This window comes from Salminus brasiliensis, chromosome 17, assembly GCF_030463535.1.
Source record: "Salminus brasiliensis chromosome 17, fSalBra1.hap2, whole genome shotgun sequence".
NCBI lineage: Eukaryota > Metazoa > Chordata > Actinopteri > Characiformes > Bryconidae > Salminus > Salminus brasiliensis.
In genome coordinates this window covers 17,024,364-17,046,454 of record NC_132894.1, presented here as the reverse complement: position 1 = coordinate 17,046,454, position 22,091 = coordinate 17,024,364, and the positions used below count along the sequence as shown (strand labels likewise).

General features: G+C 39.6%; 1 protein-coding gene across 3 annotated transcripts; it reads left to right on the top strand.

Annotated features, from left to right (window-relative positions):
- The first annotated feature begins 135 nt into the window (after nt 1-135).
- phka2 (phosphorylase kinase, alpha 2 (liver)) lies at nt 136-21,769 on the top strand. Of its 3 annotated transcripts, XM_072660026.1 has the most exons (32): nt 148-208; nt 418-557; nt 3,174-3,332; nt 4,642-4,689; nt 4,905-5,073; nt 5,497-5,579; nt 5,670-5,750; nt 6,667-6,765; nt 6,908-7,054; nt 7,263-7,316; nt 7,634-7,756; nt 7,920-8,015; nt 8,766-8,873; nt 8,986-9,064; nt 9,369-9,503; nt 9,628-9,737; nt 10,499-10,643; nt 10,749-10,827; nt 10,941-11,092; nt 11,197-11,367; nt 12,085-12,188; nt 13,020-13,153; nt 13,518-13,674; nt 13,927-14,006; nt 14,425-14,503; nt 14,694-14,823; nt 14,908-15,009; nt 16,419-16,537; nt 17,250-17,303; nt 18,125-18,352; nt 18,687-18,887; nt 19,145-21,769. In XM_072660026.1, exons 2-32 carry the CDS (start codon nt 480-482, stop codon nt 19,316-19,318), a joined length of 3,678 nt encoding a protein of 1,225 aa, XP_072516127.1. In that variant the 5' UTR covers nt 148-208; nt 418-479; the 3' UTR covers nt 19,319-21,769. The 3 variants fall into 3 exon arrangements, with proteins under 3 accessions (XP_072516128.1, XP_072516129.1, XP_072516127.1); XM_072660027.1 differs by lacking the exon at nt 17,250-17,303 and adding an exon at nt 16,633-16,656 and having other exon boundaries at nt 136-557; XM_072660028.1 differs by lacking the exon at nt 17,250-17,303 and having other exon boundaries at nt 136-557.
- Nucleotides 21,770-22,091: the final 322 nt, after the last annotated feature.

Here is a 22,091-nt window from a genome sequence, read left to right as displayed (position 1 = left end):
AATTTAGAAAATCGATCTAGAATATGATCAAACGCAGGCAGTGGAGGTGTGGATTAGGAAAAGTAGATTTCTGAACCTGGCACAAGGGGCTTTTACCGTGTTGCTTTTCCGCCTGTTTATGTCCAGCTACTCGTGTGAAGCCTCTGTCAAGGCTGCTCGCGTCTGCTCCGGTGTCCCTCCCAGGGTGTCAACAGCTGCGTAAAGTCAGGTATTGAGGGCGGTGTAGTGTTTTCGCATAGATGTTGAGACCCCATATGTCAACAGCATCACCATTTCATGCGTGTCCTTCTCTCGGTTCTGGCTGGAGGTCTGTAGTCTGGGCTGTCAGCAACGTTGCTGCAGTCACGAAGACCCTTGCCTGCCGACCACAGAAGGAATTGTTGGGCTTAACCCTCTGATAAGCTCTTTCCTGAAAAGACAGTAGCTGATTTTCCGACTCAGAAATGTCAGTCGAATGAGTGGATCGGAGGAGGAAAAGGATGCGGAGCCGAAGCAATTCCGGAGTGAGGCTGGATGCGTTCGCAAGGCTGGTGCAAGAGACAATTCTCTGCCATCAGGTCAGTGTAAGAAGACTGTGAGCCTGTTCGGAGTGGGCCTGACCCTTATGACTACATTACCACATCTAATAGTCAGTAAGTAGGTAACAAATAGTAACAATGCTCCAAAACAAGCATGCAGATAGAGGAGTCACCTACTGGCAGCCTTCACATAGCTGTGCCCTAAGATCAACAAAGCTTGGGCAAAGGTCACCTTTAAATAGCAGAGGAGCCCACAAAAAAATGTTTGCATGATCTACACTACTTAAATTCCTTCCTTTGAGAAGCAAGGGGCCTGTTTCATTTGGCCGGTTTCATACAATATTAATCAACTTCCTCATATGTGTGCACAGTGTTCCAGCAGTGCTTCTTAACACCTACCATATACTCCTGCAGAATGGACACAGTTTTCTTTACCATAGGTATCCTTACCAGATTATTCTGTAGGGTTTCTTATGTATTCACCAGACCAGTGGCGGTTCTAGACCATTTCAACTAGGGGTGGTGGGGGGGTCTAGGCCCAGTGGCTATGTATCTATCTATCTATCTATCAATCTACTGTATCTATCTACTGTATCTATCTACTGTATCTATCGATCTATCTACTGTATCTATCTACTGTATCTATCGATCTACTGTATCTATCTACTGTATCTATCTACTGTATCTATCTATCTACTGTATCTATTGTATCTATCTATCTACTGTATCTATATACTGTATCTATCTACTGTATCTATCTACTGTATCTATCTACTGTATCTATCGATCTATCTACTGTATCTATCTACTGTATCTATCGTATCTATCTATCTACTGTATCTATATACTGTATCTATCTACTGTATCTATCTATCTATCTACTGTATCTGTCGTATCTATCTATCTACTGTATCTATATATTGTATCTATCTACTGTATCTATCTATCTATCTATCTATCTATCTACTGTATCTATTGTATCTATCTATCTACTGTATCTATTGTATCTATCTATCTACTGTATCTATCTACTGTATCTATCTATCTACTGTATCTGTCTACTGTATCTATCTATCTACTGTATCTATTGTATCTATCTATCTACTGTATCTATCTATCTATCTTCTGTATCTGTTGTATCTATCTATCTATCTATCTATCTATCTACTGTATCTATCTACTGTATCTATCTATCTATCTTCTGTATCTGTTGTATCTATCTATCTATCTATCTACTGTATCTATCTACTGTATCTATCTATCTATCTTCTGTATCTGTTGTATCTATCTATCTATCTATCTATCTATCTACATTTACATTCATGGCATTTAGCTGACGCTCTTATCCAGAGCGACTTACAATGTTACTCGTATTACAGAGGTGGGCTAATGTAGTGTTAGGAGTCAAGGACTCTTATTGGTGTAGCGCAGCATAGCCACCCAGACTGGGAATCGAACCCCAGTCTTTCACATGGTGTGGTAGCCCACAGGTAGTGGTGTTATCTGTTGCGCCACACCAACCACTGTATCTATCTATCTACTGTATCTATCATATCTGCTGTATCTATTGAATATATCTATCTATCTATCTATCTATCTATCTATCATATCTGCTGTATCTATTGAATATATCTATCTATCTATCTATCTATCTATCTATCATATCTGCTGTATCTATTGAATATATCTATCTATCTATCTATCTATCATATCTGCTGTATCTATTGAATATATCTATCTATCTATCTATCTAGCTATCTATCTATCTACTGTATCTATCATATCTGCTGTATCTATTGAATATATCTATCTATCTATCTACTGTATCTATCGTATCTATCTGTCTACTGTATCTGTCTGTCTGTCTATCTGTCTATCTATCTTTCAGTCTAACTGATCGATAAACACATAGCTTTGTATATAAATTGCTTAATATGCAACACATTCTCAGGAACGTTATCGTAATTATAACTAACAAAGCAAAAACATTTTACTTACCTGCCACTTAGAGAGTCACACCTAATTTAGAGGGGCCGTTAGGGGACCAAGTGTGTTGTGAGAGGGGCACTGGTCCCCCTCAGCCACCCCCCTAGAACCACCACTGCACCAGTCTAGGTTTGCTTCCAGCGTACTGTTAAGCTAGCTAAGTTATGTTGAATGGGGCCATGATCAAGTAATCAATATTAGCTGATCAATGTCTGCAAAATGTGTTGTACTGGATTTTGTGTAACTTTACACAGGGTATATCTCAGCTGCTGGTGATGGACTAAAGAAGACTATTCACACCAAAACAAAGTACAATGCAACATGTAAAAAAACATTAAAACCCACATTAAAAATGTGTTTTTTAAATGTATTTAATGTGGACATAAATCTTTTGATCAATCTGCATATAATAATTATCACTGTTTTGATTTTGGCATGGAAGAAAGGCTTCGTTAATTGCTCTTAGATCGATTAGAGCAGGGGAAACGCCAAAACACACCCAGCATTGCCAAGGGTATTTCAGGACCATCCACCACTTGTTATATTATGTTTAGTTGTGTCATGTTCAGCCTGATTTCAGTGTAATCTGCACTTTCAAAAATAATCTTCTAGTCTAGTTGAGATTCTCTTCCTTCCTACTTGCTGGGAATCTTTCTTGGTGCTCTGCAGAATCCAGTGACCGGTCTACTCCCTGCTAGTGAACAGCAGAAAGATGCCTGGGTTAGGGACAATGTTTACAGCATCCTGGCAGTATGGGGCCTGGGAATGGCGTATCGTAAGAATGCAGACCGTGATGAGGACAAAGCCAAGGCTTATGAGCTTGAGCAGGTCAGTAAATCTGTCACGCATCCTATCGCTATCTGTATTTAAGGCAGTGGGGTCTAGGCAATGTAATTGGATATCTTTGATGACTGGCAGCTAACTGAGTGATGATGCTTTAAAGGTTTTAGAATCAACGAGCTGAAGACAAGATGTTATAAATAACATAAATGTTAAACAGCTTTGTAAATAATATGAAAGGATATATGCCTGTAATATTTATTTCCTTTTAATTCTGTGGCATGGATTATTACTGGGAAATAATAAGCTGAAGGGATTCTCAGCTGTCTCCACTTGGGGTGTCCTGGAGTGTAGTCTCACCAGACGTCTCCCTGGTTTCACTGCCTAATGTGCTTAACAAGAACCACTTATGTCAAACAGGGTTCAAACAATACACATAGGCTTAATAATATACAATATCCTCCAAAATGTCCTGTAACTCCTCAAGGCCAAGGCCTCCTAACTCCTAACAGGGCCTGTTAATTGTCATGATTGACTGCAGCTGGTAGCTTTTCTGTTGGATTGACCAACACACCGTGCGTTGGAAAAGTCCAAGGAGCTTGGTGCAAATCTGAGAAGGATGATTGTACACTTCAGGAATTAGCCTCTTCATGCCATTTCTGAACAAATGCAAATTCCAAGATTAGCAGTTCAAACAACTGTGTGTGGGTAAGTTTTTGGGAGGGTACCACTGTATTGCTGTACCAACCGTTGAAACACAGTTGTTTTTCCAACAGAACAATGACCCCAGACATGCAAGAAAGATGGTTGTCAAACAGATAAAGCGCTAACACTAAGCTTTTGAAATGTCCTTTCCAAAGTCTTGACCTAAGCCCCATTGAAAATATGTGGACTGTACCTAAAATGCATCTGTGCGCCAGGAAACCAACATCTTTAATTGAACTGTACCAATTCTGCCCAGATGAGTGGTCAAGTATCTGCTCAAGGTGTAAGCATTTCCATAATTTAAATGTGGAAAACTATTCAAATGTGTTACGTCAGCACAGTATCTTTAGGTTCACTAGTTTCTGCAAGTATTGTGTTGTAGTAACATTAATAAATCAATTTTATTTTTTCAGCAAGTGTCTAAGCTGCACTGTGTCTGTCTGTATGTATGTGTATGTGATTGCCGGGGGCTAGAGGTCGGGTAATAATTAATAATTACAATTTTATAAGAGCAACGTATCTACTTTTTGCTTTTATTTATTGCCGAGGCTAAATAGTAAAGTAAAGAGCAGCACAAATATTCCATTTCCATATTCCTATTTGCTGTCCTCACAAGATTACTATGTATTAAAAGTGTTTGGAATTTTCACAGAGTGTGGTCAAGCTGATGCAAGGACTGCTGCAGTGTATGATGAGACAGGTAAAGTTGAGAAATTTTTACATATTTAGTTATCTTACATATTTTTGTATCTGTAAAAGTGTGTTAATTAAGTGCTTCGTCAGCCCTCTTTTCGTTACAGTGTTTTCTGCACTTGAGGTGTTTTTTTATTTTTTTGGATTTCTTTGAGCACAAGTGCATGAGGCTGCACATTGTTGTCTGTATGAAGATGGTTGAGCATGAAGGTGTTGCTACAGGTGGCAAAGGTGGAGAAGTTTAAACACACGCAGAGCACCAAGGATTGCCTGCATGCCAAGTACCACACACCCACCTGTGCCACAGTGGTAGGAGATGACCAATGGGGTCACTTGCAGGTAGACGCCACCTCACTGTACCTGCTGGTGCTGGCACAGATGACGGCGTCAGGTGAGCAGGGGCTTGTAGAGATGTGGGGTTGGGATGTTTTTTAATCAGTTACATTAAAATGAATACATATAAATGGTATATTGAACCTAATATTTTCCAGCAGCTACGTTGTCTAATCAATAATTTATTTATATATATATATATATATATTTGTGTTAGTTATATAATGGTTTTATGTGGCACACTCTCACTGTTGAGTTCAGTAGTTTCACAAGTTTGAGACTCTATGCATGTATGTATAATATTATATTAGTTTATTATCAAATATATAAAACTCTAAATTTAGAATATTCATATCTTTTGCATTCATATGGGTTGCAGGACCTGTCCCATGCAGGTTACTGGTCTTCATACAGTCTCACAGAATCAGTTTTTGCCTTGTGTTTGTTATTTGCATCTATACATTTGTTAACTCTTTCACAGGACTGCGCATCATATCTAACCTGGATGAGGTGGCATTCATTCAGAACCTGGTGTTCTACATTGAAGCAGCATATAAAGTTGCAGTAAGTAGAATCCAGACAACATTGATTCCTGAGGTTGTTGTACTTTTCAGTACATTGATTCCCTAAAACTGTATGCTTTGTGCTGTGTAGGATTATGGCATGTGGGAGAGAGGAGACAAGACCAACCAAGGAATTCCCGAGCTGAATGGGAGCTCTGTTGGAATGGCAAAGGTAGGGAGAATAAAAAAGATAGTGGTATTCCTCACAAACTCTTTAAAAACGGATAACGGCAGCAGTTTCTACATGCAAATGCGACATCTAGAAGTGGCGCTAGATCTTTTGTTGGTCTTCTTACTTTGAAACACTAAAAATGCGGCCATTTACTTGTAGTCCCCACAAATTGTATACTGTATCAAAAGGGCTGTGATTTCTCAATGCCTTACTTGAAACAGATGTAAATATCACAGAATTGCAGTTCAGTGTTCAATTTTAAATCCGATATACTGGAGAACAAAGACAGCAATAATTGTCAAGTACCTATTTGTTTATAGACAATTGTTGGATATTATTGTTGTATAAGTTTAACCTCTGGAAAATCACTGAAACAGCATTTGTAGTTTAAGCATTTACAACAGAATCTGACCCTGGAAACAGGATTCTCATCAGGGATGTAAATCAGGGTTGAAGGTCAGTAGGCAATAATTGGTTAGGAGAGTTGACCATTTGGTTAATCAACAAAAGAATACACACTCTTTGGGGGGGGGGGGGGGGGGTGCAACAGTCTATAAACAGTCCATAGAAACTGTGTGTCTAGATACTGTCTTCGGACAAGAGCTGAGACTCTGCCTTGAAATAAACAACTTTCCACCTCTGTCGTCTCCTGGTTCTTTCTTCGGTGCAAGAAAGCAAGAATCTACTTCACTATGTACTTGAAGAAATACATCAGCATAGTATTGTATTTGCTAGTGTTATAAATGTTTGACTTTTGAGAAACCAGATTTTAGTATATTTATATGGCATATCATATCATATCGTAATAAAAAGAATCCAATATTCGATCATAAACATTAAATAAATGAGTTTACATCAAAGTTCATATGATATTTTGATATTAACCTTGACGATGAGCTGTTTCATGTGTTGTTAGGCTGCATTGGAGGCCATTGATGAGCTTGATCTGTTTGGGGCTCATGGAGGCCCCAAATCAGTGATCCATGTTCTACCAGATGAAGTGGAACATTGCCAGGTAACACACCATTAGATTTTGCCTTTAAGAAGCCCAAATACAAAGTCAAAGCAAGTCAACTGAGAAGTCTGTTTCCATTACACAAATATTTGCACTTTATTCTGTCTTACTCAAAAGTGCTTCTCTCCACATGTGAATGCAGTCTATCTTGTGCTCAATGCTGCCCCGAGCGTCTACTTCTAAAGAGATTGATGCCGGTCTGCTTTCAGTCATCTCCTTCCCTGCTTTTGCAGTAGAAGATGCTGACCTGGTCAATATCACCAAGGGTGAGATCATCTCTAAGCTGCAGGTACTGTGCAAGAATTGCCTTTTTCTTGGACCCTTCTTTACATCAGTGTTGGACGTTATGTGTAAGGGGGGGAAATAGATCCAGTTTAAAGTCAATCTAAAGATCTAGCATCTATGGATCTCGCTTGGCCAGATATAGATAAATGTAGTGGAACATAATGCTTGCTTCATGAAGAAGTGTGTAACTCAACAAATTGTATTAATTCCAGGGACGTTATGGGTGCTGTCGGTTTATCAGAGATGGTTACAGGACCCCAAAAGAGGTAGGTCTGTTACAATGCCTTCAGATAGTTTAATAAAGCGAAAGGTGTGCCTTGTTGAGTGGCCATGGTTACTACACTCCTCTGCTGGGAAATGCGGTTAGTTAGACAGCCAAGCTTTATTAAGATATAAGATAAGTGCTTTGTTTCAGAGCGCTTATCAGCAGCTATGTTAAATCAAACCTGACCCACTTAGATTTAACCTACCAAGCTGCTATATGGATTAGTCCGAAAAAACGAAATACTGTTGTTTAAGCAGGCTTTTATTTTATTTTTTTTAATATGCTCTGTTCTATACTTTATTTTCATTATGTTGATAGGACCCCTCCCGGCTTCATTATGACCCAGCAGAATTGAAACTCTTCGAGAATATTGAATGCGAATGGCCAGTGTTTTGGACTTACCTCATATTGGATGGCATTTTCAATGAAGATCCTGTACAGGTATACATTGTCCTGTGATCAAATGAATGTATGTATTTTTGTGTTGAAAACAGTCAGCTGCATGACTTGAGATAATATAGAAGAAGCAGTGAAATTTATATGTGATGTTGTAATGACCATTTTCTTCAACAAGGGGGCAGTATCATGTTATTGTTCTGTTCAGGTGCAGGAATACAGGGAGGCTCTGGAGGGCATCTTGATCCGGGGCAAGCATGGCATCAAATTAGTGCCTGAGTTATATGCTGTACCGGCTGACAAGGTAAAAGCACTGGTAAAATGTACTGTACATTAGTTGCAGATCTCTGTTAATAAAAAAAATCCCAGTGTGTGTATTTATACACTCACCCCTTTTGTATGTCCACTCACTGGCTATCTGACCTATACTGTATCTATAATAAAATAACATGGTTATTAACAGCTTTGTTAAATATAAACTTCTAGGCTACTTCAATACACAGGATATGGCACTGAATCAAAATGCCAGTTAGACATTGTGATGTTCTGGACTTTTGCTTGAGAAAATTTTCTCTAACTTGACCTTAATGAATTTTAATTGAATATCCCTGCTGTGGGCATTTTTGATCAAGGCATCACAGAGGAGTGTGCATGCGAGTGTTAATGCATATGTATCAGCATGGCCAATTCTTGCAGCAGAAATGAGACTGAATGTTTGTAATTGTAGTAGTAGAAGAGAAGATATCTGAGGAAATAGGCTTTGAATTTGATGAAACATCAAGTGAAGTGGAAAGAAAATTAGACATGCCGAATGTTGTACACTGTATACGCTCAAATGTTTGTATACTGAACATAACTTGAATGTAAATGTAATTACATAATAATAGTAAAATAATGGTAAAAAATAATAAGTAATTACTTTTATTGGCTAAACGTGTGCCCAGTATACAGTATGATAAACATGGCCGAACTATCTGGTCATTTAACCCTAACAACATTTAACAACTTTAACCCTAATACAAATGACCCCAATTATATGAATTTGCTGTTTTAGGTCGAAGATGAGTACCGGAACCCTCACACTGTGGACCGTGTGGCCACAGGCCAGCTGCCCCACATGTGGGGCCAATCCCTCTACATTGTGGGCAGTCTGCTGGCTGAGGTACAGCAGCTGAATGCATTGCCTTTATTTAGGTTTAACCACATCCTGTATTCTTATAAATAAAGTATGTATACATCTTTTGAAATATATGTTTGTTCATTTCTTTAAAAAGGGGTTTCTTGCTCCTGGAGAGATAGACCCTCTAAACAGAAGATTCTCCACAGGATTCAAACCAGATGTTGTAGTCCAAGGTCAGTGAACAGTTACATGTAGGCCAAAAACAAGTAGACATACTTGGTCAGTTGGAGAGCCTGTTTGTTGCTGCTGTTTGACCTTGCTTTTTGTTCTGGATTTGGGTTGATCTTTGGGATGTACATTTACAATTACGGCATTTAGCAGACGCTCTTATCCAGAGTGACTTACAAAAGTTACTCAAGAATAACCTCAGCTGGCTCGAATAGACTAAAAATAAGCGTAGACACTACTAAAGTGCTCTTGTTGTGCTGTTATCTTTAAACAGACAGATTGACACAATGTCATGTTTTTTCTATTTAGTGAGCGTAGTGGCAGAGTCAAAAGAAATCCAGGGACTTCTGAGGGATTATGGGATTGAGGTGCAGACTGTATCAGAAGTCCTCCCGATCCGAGTTATGCCAGCTCGCATCCTGAGCCATATCTACGTCAAACTGGGTAAAGATTCATTACATCCAAACGTTCGGCCGGACCCATCCTTCTGCGCACAGGACCTGAAGTAATCATTTCAACACTTATGTTAACATATTCAGCATTCTGTATGCATTGCTGATTTGCACAGGAAACTGTAAGAAGCTGAATCTGACTGGGCGGCCATACCGACACATTGGTGTTCTAGGGACCTCCAAGTTCTATGAGATTAGAAATCGTACCTACACTTTTACGCCACAGGTAAGAGTAAAATTCTTTTTGGCTATGTGTATGTTACAGGGTTACAATGATCACAAATCCTTTTGTGATATTGTAAATATTTTATACATATCTGAAGTGTGACCATGTGACCATGAGAATAGCTGGACAGTGATTGCACATGCACATATTACTGTTGTCATCATCCACTGTCAGCAGTGTGGTTCCTTTTAGGGCATAGGTGTTATCCCACACGTGGGTCACTTACAAAGACAAGTATGAACCACCAAGATTGTAACTGAGAAAATGTAATAAAGCAATAAGGCTGGTAATCTAAGATGGGCTTTTGATTTCGAGGAAGCATTATGCTAGGATTTATATTTCTTGCTCCTGGGCTCCCCTTGCAGTTAGGAAGTGTAATGCTTTACACATGCATTTCTGGACAGGCTGAGAAAAACAGAATAATCACTGAAAGTGAAAGAAGCATGTGGACTGCCGTAGTTCAGTAGTTTTTTTACACAAATATGACCATGATTATGCAGCATTACTCAGTGTCCGGCCCGCTTCGCCACAGTTACATAGGTTAGTTGTCAGTGTACCGGGCCCAGAGTAGCAACAACACTAGCAAAGGCGCTATTCTCCCTGTTACAGGACAGAGCATCAACATGATTTTGAAGCTGTTATTCTTACAGTAATTTCTTTTTAAATATACCTTAAATAAACTTACTCTAATACTTTTGAAAGAGTAATTGCACAAAAAGAAAAGGTAAAGTCCATGATTATATCCTCTGTCTTCTCTTTAGTTCATTGACCAGCATCATTTCTACCTGGCCCTTGATAATCAAATGATTGTGGAGATGCTGAGGACTGAGCTGGCTTACCTCTCCTCCTGTTGGCGGATGACTGGAAGACCCACACTTACATTTCCCATCACAAAAAGCATGCTGGGTAACTCCAAGACCATACCCCAGTCAATGTATATGCATGTCCACACAGTCTCAAAATGTCTGTACAAGATAAAAATCTAAAAAATTTAATTTCTAATTATTGTAGTGGATGACAGCGAAACAATTGACCCTTGTATCCTGTCTACCTTGCGAAAGCTTCAAGATGGCTATTTTGGAGGAGCAAGGTCAGAAAATAGAGAGAACTTCTGTATTGAAGAAATATTCTGTTTTCAGAGGAATCTAACATTTCCATGCAAGAATTTGCTGAAAATTTTCTAAATTTTCATCTGCTGTTTAGAGTGCAGATGGCGAACCTGTCTACTTTCCTCACTACCTCCTTCCACACTCAGCTCAGCTTCATGGATGTTGGCTCTGATGAGAACCTTTTAGATGAAGATGACGATGAAGATGAAGACAATGAAGAGACAGAACATGCTTTCTCCCTACTTGGTATTCCTCTTCACCCTCAATTAAAAAGGAACGGCTGTTTATATTCTTGTGCAAAGGTTTGTGCTGATTTAATTGTTATGGTTGTTGTTGTTTTTTTTATGTAGAAGAATCGAAAGATGTGCTTGACCAGTACCTCACACAGCTCTTGCAGAGCACAGCTACAAAGTCATATCTCCCTCCCATCCAAAGGGGACAGCACCACGTTTTCAGTGCTGAGCACACCACCAGGGATATCCTGACTCTCATGGCTCAGGTCCAAGGCCTCAACATGCCTAGTAAGCCTAGAAGACCCAAAATGTTATCCATTCCATTTGAATTGCCTTCAGTCTGCTTCTGGGTTGTATTGAATTTTGAATAGTTTTTATATTCCCTTGATTTTTCTGACTTGATGATGTAAATGAAAAGTTATCCCAGTGGGGTTCTCCTTTTAATTAAGCGCATCTGTTGTTGAACATGATGACTATGATGGCAAGATAGAACATGCCTTTTGATCCTCTGAGTCAGCATATGCTATATGTCAAAAAGTTTGTAGACTCCTGCTCAGTAAATGCCTATTTTTATTCCACCCTTTGGTAGGTGTTGGAAAGTAGATGTGAGGATTTGCACAGCTCTTGTAGTTCTGTTGTGCATTCAGTCCCAAGAGCTCTAGTGAGGTCAGGTCCTAGTTTTGGATGATTATCTAATTATATTTAATGGTGCTTCATCACCACATAAAATGCAACTTTATGCCCCTGAAGCCAACACTTGGGATTTGGCATGGGGACTTTAGTATTTGGCATGGTGATGTAAGACTGTTCCAGAGCATCCCATTCTATTGGCAGTAACTTTCTGTGAGCTAAATGTATGTATTTGCAATGGCTGCAAGATGACTGCAATGAGTGAGATTAGAGCGAATGTGACTTCTTTCCAGCTCTAATGTGTTTCACAGTTATTGATGAAGTTTCAGCTGCTTGCTCCCTACTTCCACAGACATAATCTTGTTTGCTTTTCAGAGGCATCAATGTATTTACCTGTGACTCCTATAATGAACAAGCACAGGAAGTCTCTCAACCTGCTGGAGGTCCCACACCCTCAACACGCTCCTCAGCAACACAAGGTTACTCTAAATGCTCCAACTCCATTTTCACACTGCACCCTGTCCTCACCCAGTGTTGATTCTAGGTTTCATTGGGAGAGGAGGTCATTATTGCATTTACTCTTCGACAAGAGAGAGTTTCTTTGCTTCCAGGGCACATACTAACACTTAAAACGCATGCATAATGAACCAAGATCATTGCTGTATGCAAGAACGGCTACAGGTATTGAACCTTTCTAGCTGTGCATCTACCAAAAATACTATTTTATCTATAGATAAAGAAGATGAAAAACAAAACTTAAAACAGAAGGTAACATAACAAGCTAAAGCAATTAACATTATTCCACACCCAGTGCTGGAAGTGAATAGGTCTCAACCCTCTCAGCAAGATGAGAGGCTTGAGACTAGCAGATGCTTCCCCTGAATCCTGTAAAGCCAGGCACCATAGCTCTTTCAAACTGCCACTGACACAGCGTTGGAGGGCACAGCATGCTTGGAAGAGAATGTCTCCAGAACTGCCTATTCTGTTGCATCAGCTAACAGACACTCGTGGTATGTAGCATTGAGCTTAGTAATTGGGGGAAGCAGAAGGAGAAGCCATCCCACACGTCCACAGAGAGCGAGGCCAAGTGGTTTTCTGGGCTTCTCTAGATTTGAAAAATACCTCACCAAACATACCAGACTTTCACACGTCATACAGAAAACCAGATTTTTCCAGTGGCCTCAAGACCTCAGAAAATATCAAGGCTGTTAGTTTGTAAAGATTTAAATAAGAAAGTTCTATATCATAATGAAAGAAAGCATAAATGAATGCTTAAAAGATTTTAAGAACTTTTTCACTTTACTTTGTAGACTCACAGTGTTGACCTGCACTTGCCCCGTGACGCCCATGGCAATACCGACTTCGCTGCTCTGGTCACTCACCTGAAGGAATGCCCAACATTACAGGACCAAGCAGACATCCTCTATATCCTCTATGCTATGAAGTAGGTGCTCACACATCTTAATAATCTTTGTACATTTTATTATCAATAAAAGGTAAAGGTGCACAAATGTGTCCTCCGCATTTAACCCATCTGTGGTAGTGAACACTCACACACTAGTGAACTAGGGGCAGTGAGTACACACACACCCAGAGCGGTGGGCAGCCAACTTCAACGCCCAGGGAGCAGAGAGGGTAAAGAGCCTTGCTCAAGGGCCCAACAGTGGCAGCTTGCAGAGCCCGGCTATCGAACCCACAACCCTGTCATCAATAGCCCCGAGCTCTAACCGCTGAGCTACCACTGCCCCTTTCAGTATCAGTCAGTGTTGAATTTCTCTCTCTTGTATGTTGGTATGTGTGATTGCTAGGGGTGCAGACTGGATGGTTAATATATCTGGGCAGTGTGAAGCATCAGTGCGGTCTCTGCTGGAGGAGCTCTACATTAAAGCCGGAACGAGCAAAGAATGGGGACTCATTCGCTACATCTCAGGCATTCTTAAGAAGAGGGTGGAAGTCTTGGCTGAGGTGAGAAAAGATTGTCAGTCTTTGTAATGGAATAATCCAGCATTTCTTTCACTGCAATCTTAATATTCCATCCATGTCCGTATTTAATAGTTTTCTGTCATGTAACAAAGTATTTGGATAAACGTCAAAATTGTTGGCCATGGTAATCCACAAGCATGGGTGAAATTGTTGAGGAACAATGTGGGACAGTACTTATACATTCTATTGTTTTAGAGCTGATGTGAAAATCATGTCTATGTGTTTTATCCGCAGGCCTGTACTGATCTAATATCCCATCATAAGCAGCTGACCGTGGGTCTTCCTCCAGAACCTAGGGAGAAAGTCATTACAGCGTGAGTGTGCACTTCTACACTCATCCATGATCAGCTATGTGACAATAACAGACTTAAAGCAACCTTATGTAGCGTTTTACCCTACAATAACCACTTCGAAATCATGTTGATGCTCCACTGTTGATGCCTTTAATAGGGTGAATAGCATCTCTATCATTGCCACTCTGTGTCTCTCAGCTTGTCCAGAAAGGCATGCGTTACGTGTGTCCTCTACAGGTGTCTTAAAGCGCGAATTACACTTTTCTGACATTATTATGTCATGACAGTTTATAAGGAACTGCTCACTGTTTAATTAAGTGCCAGCAACCATTTGCATTACCACTTCCACTGACAGATGATTATAAAGATCTAGCCTTTCTTTTGTTTCTTTCTTAATGTATACCATTTTATTCTTACATTGTCATATTTCCTTCTTTAGTCCTCTTCCACCAGAAGAGCTGAATAATTTGATCTATGAGGCCAGTGGCCAGGATATAAGCATTGCAGTGCTTACACAGGTAGAGCCAAGACTTTGAAATAGTCACTAAATTGATTATATGCTTGCATTCACAATATTCACTGTCTAATTGCATGCATGAATGAATTGCTGTTATAAAATCCTTACGTTTCCTTCTGTCAAAAATAAATAAAGCAGCTTATAACTATAACAAATGGAGCTTATAAACGTTGTTGTGCCTTCCATTCTAGGAGATCATGGTTTATCTGGCCATGTATGTCCGTTCTCAGCCGGCATTGTTTGGAGATATGCTCCGTCTACGGATAGGCCTCATCATGCAGGTGATGGCTACTGAGCTGGCCCGTAGTCTTCACTGCTCAGGTATTGATGGCTAGTGCAGTGCTATTCCATTTGGACTACATTTTTGTGGGCCACTGTGAGACGTCTGCTCTCAAATCTTTTCAGGGGAGGAGGCATCGGAGGGGCTGATGAACCTCAGTCCATCTGACATGAAGAATCTGCTGCATCACATCCTAAGTGGGAAAGAGTTTGGAGTGGAGAGAAGCAGTAAGTCACGTTCCCTAAAACACACAAGCATTTATTCAGTTAGCTAGTATCAATCTAAAGTCTCTAAAAGAAATGCACTTTATTACTCTAGCCTTACTTGACAGGTTTTTTGTTAACGTGAATGTCAAGTAAAAGTGTTTATGGACGCAGTCATATGGAGAATACACAGTAAGTGTAGTTTATAGGAACCAAATTTCACAAGCGCCAAGTTCCATCCAAACATCAGTTTGCCGCACCTCAGAAACGCCTGTGCTCACAATGTCCTGTGCGGCGAGCATGATTGCGTGGATAAGAAGTGGATTCATTGATAAGCAAGTGGCGGCCAAAGGGACGTGTGGTTGCTGTGCACGCAACTCTTTCTGTGTGCATAAGTGCCCTGACAGTCATGTCAGAAATCTAAATCTCCTTTGCCTGCAGTGATGGGTAAGTTCCTAGTAACACACCAGTGAAACAAACGCTGACAGCAAGAACAAACAGAACTGCGACTGACCCAGGCTCAGTTTCTCAACAGCTCCACAGAATTAGGATAATTGTAAATGCTTGGGAGTGTTTCATGTGCTTTTTCTACCAGTTAACAGCAGTTTGTATCCAATGGGAACAATTTTACAGCCGTTTAAACATAACTAGGATGTCTCATTCCAGTGTCCGCTACGCACAAATGGAAATGTCTTTTCATGTTATATCATTTCACACCCAGTTCAAGTCAAGTCAAGTGGGTTTTATTGTCATTTCAACTACATACAGAGTACATAGTGAAACAAAACAACGTTCCTCAAGAACCACAATACAGAACACAAGTGCAACACAGTACAAGTGCAGACAGACAATACAACAATACAGACAGAGAATAATAAATAATTAGGGGTAGTAATTAGGTGTGTGTGTGTGCATTGAACAGAAAAAACATCAGTTTAGTCTGTGGAGTTGAGAAGTCTGATGGCTCAGGGGAAGAAGCTATTGCAGAGTCTGGTCGTGTTGGACCGGTGTGGTTCTTCCTGATGGCAGGAGGGAGAACAGTCTGTGTGAAGGGTGGGTGGAGTCATCCACAATGCTGGTTGCTTTGCGGATGCAGCGGGCAGTGTAAATGTCCATGACGGGGGGGGGGGGGGGACTCTGATGATACTCTCACCCCTAATTACTAACAAAAGTCTGTCACTTCACATATAAGCTTTGTCAACTTTTGACATTGAAACTTTCAAAACCAGCACTTGTGACAGCTGATGTTTATTGGAATATATATATATATATATATATATATATATATATATATATATATATATTATAAATGTTAATGTAGGCTTATTCCAGTTGTTGTAAAAGACTAGGTAGGTAGGTAATGGTGCCCCACAGTAGAGTGTTAATAAAATATTAGTTGATCTCATCATTGTCTTCTTTGTGTTGTGTGTAAGTGCGTCCTCTTGAGTCCACAGCCACCAGCCCAGCTATCTCCATCCATGAACTTGGGCACACAGGTGCTACCAAAACAGAGCGCACAGGCATCAGGAAACTGAAGAGTGAAATCAAACAGGTGAGAGTGGGAGAAATTTTGAAAATGTGCAAAACTATGGTTTCTTTTATTTTGCTTCCCTGCTTTAAGTGACCATGACTCTGTTTTGCTTCCAGCTTGACGACTCCAGACCAATAAGCGTGGGTTGAGTTTGTAAATGCGATTAATTATGGGCATGTGTGTTTTAATACCGCAGAACTTATTAACATATATACTTAATCAATTTATTGTCATTCATGCTTTCAACCTTAATCAAATACACCAGGGTTTCACACTCCTGTTGTGGACGGTGCCTTCTCATGGTTTACAGTTCCCCTCTTGCAACAAACATTGTTCAATTTGTTGCGTACTTGTCAAGTCAAACTGGAGAAATGGCGTACTGTGGCCAACCAGGACTTGAGTGTGTAAACCTTGGGATAGACCACTGTGAATACCATTGTTTTTTAACATGATACATCTTTATTACCATTTCAGTACATGAATATGACTGTTTTCTACCAGCTTTCTGAATGTTTTGCAGTGTGACTTGCTCATCCAAAACTTTTCCCTGACCTTTCACCCTCCAGAAGCCCTGTGTTTGAAATAACCCTGCTCGGCATATCTTACATTTGAAACCCTGAAAAGTAATTCCAGTTCAGAAAGAAACCGGAATGAGCTCTCACATTCCAACAGCATTTATTCATAACTCCTCTCTGTCCTTTTCTGCCCATACATTCTACTCTTTCTCTCATAGATCTATAGTGGCAGTCATTCCATCAACAGCAATGTCACATCCCCCCGTTCCACGGTAATCCTGTTACCCACCATGCCTTTCTCTCATGCCTCATTCTAGTCACTTAGCTAAATAAAATGTGAAGTGTGTAATACTTGACTTGTCTTCATAATGGTTACATGGTGCATAGACATGGTGCAGTGATGTCCTTCCACTCATGATAAGCATGAGCTTACTGCATTATAACTTCTTTTGCTTATCTTTTATTCTGATTATTTAACGGAAGATTTGCATGGTTGTATTCGTGTTAGCAGACTAGTAATTGTTTCTTATGCCGTACAGTGGGATGACAAATTAATGGAAACATTAGGTAACATAGATATGTTAGTTTCGCAGCTATGTGTTGCGTACTTTTTACCTCATCCTTTTTTTATTTGGTGTTTGGTGCTAATGCTGTTTAATTAGTGCTATCATGAACGATCAAACGAATCATACACTCTCAAAAATAAAGGTGCTACAGACGGTTAGTTTGGTTCCACACGATGTTTTTAACCTTACATAATTATTTTTCACCATTAAAATGACCTTTATTTGTAAGATTGTGTGTCTGTATGTAGCTACAACTACCAGCTTAATTTGTTATGCTTTTTATGCATACTCTAGATTATGTGCATAACACACACTTTTAAAAAATTACTTTTTTAAAAATTAATGTGGATTAATTTCTTTTTTTTTATTTTTATAATAATTGCATTTTAATGGATTATTCATGTTTGTTCACTCAAAGTGGCACTGCTTTTATATCTGATGTTTCCATTAACTTGTCGTCCTGTTGAATGTACTGTGACATATAAGTTTAGATTTCAATGTGTGTGTTTTCTATTTGTCTCATGCAGCGGTGCAGCAGCCCCTCCACCCCCAGTGGGATCCTCTCTCCAACAGGTACGGGAGATTCGCGACTGCAGTGGGAGGAGAGGCAAGGTCAGTGGTTGAGGAGACGCCGTCTGGATGGGGCCATAAACAGAGTGCCCATGGGCTTCTACCAAAAGGTCTGGAAGATACTGCAGAAGTGCCATGGCCTTTCTATTGCAGGATATGTACTGCCCTCCTCAACCACACGAGAGGTACATGAATCACCCCTTCACACTCACACAAACTACTTTACTAATGTACTGAATAGCTCATATACATGTTAAAGTTTACAGGGACTCCAACTATCTGCTACCGTAATTATTACCACCATGAACCTATTCTTACCATCTCAACCATTATTATAGTAGTTATATTTATATTATGATTATATCATGCCTGAGCAGTAGGACAGTCTTGGTGGGGAGGTGACTTTTATCAATAATTGATGAGTAGTTCTGACCGATTCCTGTAAAGCTGCTTTGTGACAACGCCAGTTGTAGAAATACTATTACTATTGATATGCCTGTGTGCTTTGCTGTGTTCTAGATGACCGAAGGAGAGATTAAGTTTGCTGTACATGTGGAGTCTGTGCTGAACCATGTTCCTCAGCCGGAATATAGACAGTTGCTGGTGGAAGCCGTCATGGTGCTGACCCTGGTGGCTGAAATGGAGATACCCAGTATTGGGGGGATCATTCACATTGACCGTGTAGTTCACATGGCCAATGATCTCTTCCTGCAGGACCAGGTTTGTCTCAGTATTCTTTCTATCAGGGCTTATTCATGATTCTGTATAATAATACTTTTTCTCTGCTGCATATACAGCACATAGGCAATTGCCAGAGACGTGTTTGCCTGAACCCCCCAAAAAATTTAGTCAAAGATTTTTGCAAATGCTTTTGTCTTAAATCTTAAAATGCTTAGAAATGCTAAAAATGATATTCCTTTGATGCCTAATATATTGTGTGATTAATAACGAATAATGAATTGTGTATTGGCTTGCAGAAGTCCAGTGGGGCCAATGAGTTTTTCTTGGAGAAGGACCCAGCAACTGGAATCTGCAACTTCTTCTATGACAGTGCACCCAGTGGCAGCTATGGCACTATGACTTATCTGTCCAAGGCCGTGGTCACATACGTTCAGGACTTCCTCCCTAACACCAGCTGTCTGATGCAGTGATGAATGCAACAGATGACTTAACAACAGACCAAGGAGAATTAGTTTAACATTTACTGCTAGCTTTCATACAGATGCATTACAGTAAATTGGTGGGCAATCAGCTGCAAAGGCTGTCCTGTACCAGCAGTAAGTTCAATGATAAAGTGGATCTCTGGAATTGGACCACTGTGATATTGAAAACTGATTATAGTTATTAGCATGTTGAATTCTATTATATTTAGTGATAAGTGATATGTCTAAATAATTTATTGTTATTTTAATATTTAATCTTTTTCCTCAAAATAATCCTAATATTTTATCTAATATATGCAGAATGTTTAGCTACCAGTAACAAAGTTATGTATAATATAAGAACAAAACCTCATGACATTTCCGACTACCTTTGTGGGCTTATGATGAATGTAGGCAATGTCTGTTTTAGCTCAAAGAAACACTGTAAATGTAACACTGAATAAGTTTGATTAGTTAGAGCTCTGAACCCTGGAAGATGCATCACGTTACAAGATATATATATATATATTTATATATATATATATATATAACCGAGGAAAATGTGGAGATAGAAAGAATCTGAGCCAAAACATACAAGCTCATTGGCCAAGCACTGTGGAGGTACACTGCTTTAAACACACTGCCAACGCAACCAAGGAGTCCGAAAAAACGTGGAAGGTTTTAGACTAACCAAGTCAATCTCCAGACCCTAAACCAATTTAACGTGCATTTCACCTCCTGAAGAATATAAACCACCTAAGACAAACAGCAACTGAAAGAAACTTCTGTAAGAGCTTGGACGAGCATCACAAAAAAGAATTGGTGATGTCACTGGGTCGGCTTGATGGTGTTACAGTATGACAAGCAAGGTACCGTTGCAATCGAAATTATTCAACCTCATTGCAAATTAGGCTTTTTAGCTAAATGTACATTCAAGGAAGAACAATTTCTATAGCTGAATATTACTGATATAATAAGTGCTTTCTCCAGTTTCAACAGAATTCCACTTTTAATGACAACTGCAGCCTCAGAAATATTCAACCCCTCAATGACGAGCGTCTTTATGACCTGTGACAAGCATGATGCATAGCCAGGCACCAGCTCTTGGCAGCGTTCCTGAGGAATCTTGGCCCATTACTAATGAGCAATGGCCTCCAGTTCACTAATATTCTTGCATTATGCAACTGTCTTTTTTTTAGATCTCCCCAAAGATCTCTTTGGCAACTGTGTTGGCCACTTCGGAATCTTCCAGGACTTCTTCTGAAACCAAGTCTTGGTGAACTTTGAGGTAAACTTGGGATAATTGTCCTGCTGGAGGAATGGATTCAATCAAGTATCCTAGGAGAAAACGTCATGCCTTCTGTGCGGAAGCTGAAGCTTGGACGCTATCGGACCTTCAAACAGGACAGTTATCCCAAGTCCATCAAGGCTTGGTTTCAGAAGAAGCCCTGGAAGATTCTGGACTGGCTGTCACAAACCCCCTGACTTGAACCCCATATATATTTTTCTTTAAATCCTCTGGTGGGATGTGAAGAAGGCAGTTGTGATTATTAGTGAACTGGAGGCTAGTGCCTAAAGGAATGGGCTAAGATTCATCCAGGAATGCTGGCGGAAGCTGGTGTCTGACTATGTATCACGTTTGCAGCAGCTCATAACAGCAAAAAGATGCTCTACCCAGTACTAAAAAAGCTTGTCATGAAGGGGTTGAATTTGGAGATGTGTGTGTATTTACCATGTTTACACAAATATTTAATACTGAGCAGGTACGAATATGCGAATATGCTTTCTTAAATATTAAGAGATACATTAAGGGGAACAAAACTTACGTGGAACAGTAGATAACCTGAACCAGCTGTTTTTCATTTTACATGTTTTTCATGTTTTATTTTACATGTGCATCTGCAATATACTTGAAGGTTCTGATGGGGGTAGTAAAGCTGTAAATCATGACCTACAGGGCAAGGAGGAGTATCAAACTCCAGAGAAACGGATCAGTTATCCTCCAGGCTAGAAAACGAAACGGCTCCTCTTCTGAATACAGCGCTCCCACTGAGAGACGCTAAATGAAAACAAGGGCCGTTTTTGTTTTACATTTTTTTATGAGGTGGGGAAAGCAATGCTGTGATGTTCGGTGCTTTTATCTAATATAGTACTTTTACTACATTACATTGATGGTGTCCAAGTATCCAGTGTTCTTCAAAGACTTGAAAGACTGTATGTTTAATCTTTGTAAAGATAACCCGGAGTCACTGTAAGTCAGTGGGTAAAAATATTAAGCATGTTTGGAAGAAAATTCTCTTTTTTTTTCTTTTTTTTTTTTGGATCAGTTATTACCCTGTTAAAAACCCTATAACACACTATACACTCTGTACTTTTCTGAGCTAGAGGTAATAAAATATCTTACTGTATTCCTTCTGGACTCAAAAGCTAATTCTGTACTCAAGTAAATTATTGAAAGAATTTATTCTCCCTCTCTGTGTTCTTTTTCTAAGGGTCACCATTTCACTTCATTAGTTACTCTTAGATAAAAAGTAATAATAATATGACAAATATCAGTAAAAATGCTGTTTTTTCTCTTTAGTCTCAAATGACTACATTTATCTTGTATCATGTCATTAATACTGTCAATTTCTTTCACAATTTTATTGATGTTTTTGGACTTTTAGTCTGCATAGTGAATTAAAAAATACAATTATTTGCAGTTTGTGTTATAACCTACATATCAAGACGCTGCCTTAAAGGCCTGTTCTGGCCTTGTAGCTCTGTAGATAAATGAGTAAGC

What these genes read in the sequence shown, in the direction of transcription:
- phka2 (XM_072660026.1), top strand. Translation starts at nt 480, where the DNA reads ATGCGGAGCCGAAGCAATTCCGGAGTGAGGCTGGATGCGTTCGCAAGG. An exon ending in AGATCATCTCTAAGCTGCAG is followed by an intron (nt 7,055 to 7,262) that starts GTACTGTGCAAG and finishes TATTAATTCCAG; the next exon opens with GGACGTTATGGGTGCTGTCG. An exon ending in ACATGCTTTCTCCCTACTTG is followed by an intron (nt 11,093 to 11,196) that starts GTATTCCTCTTC and finishes TTTTTTATGTAG; the next exon opens with AAGAATCGAAAGATGTGCTT.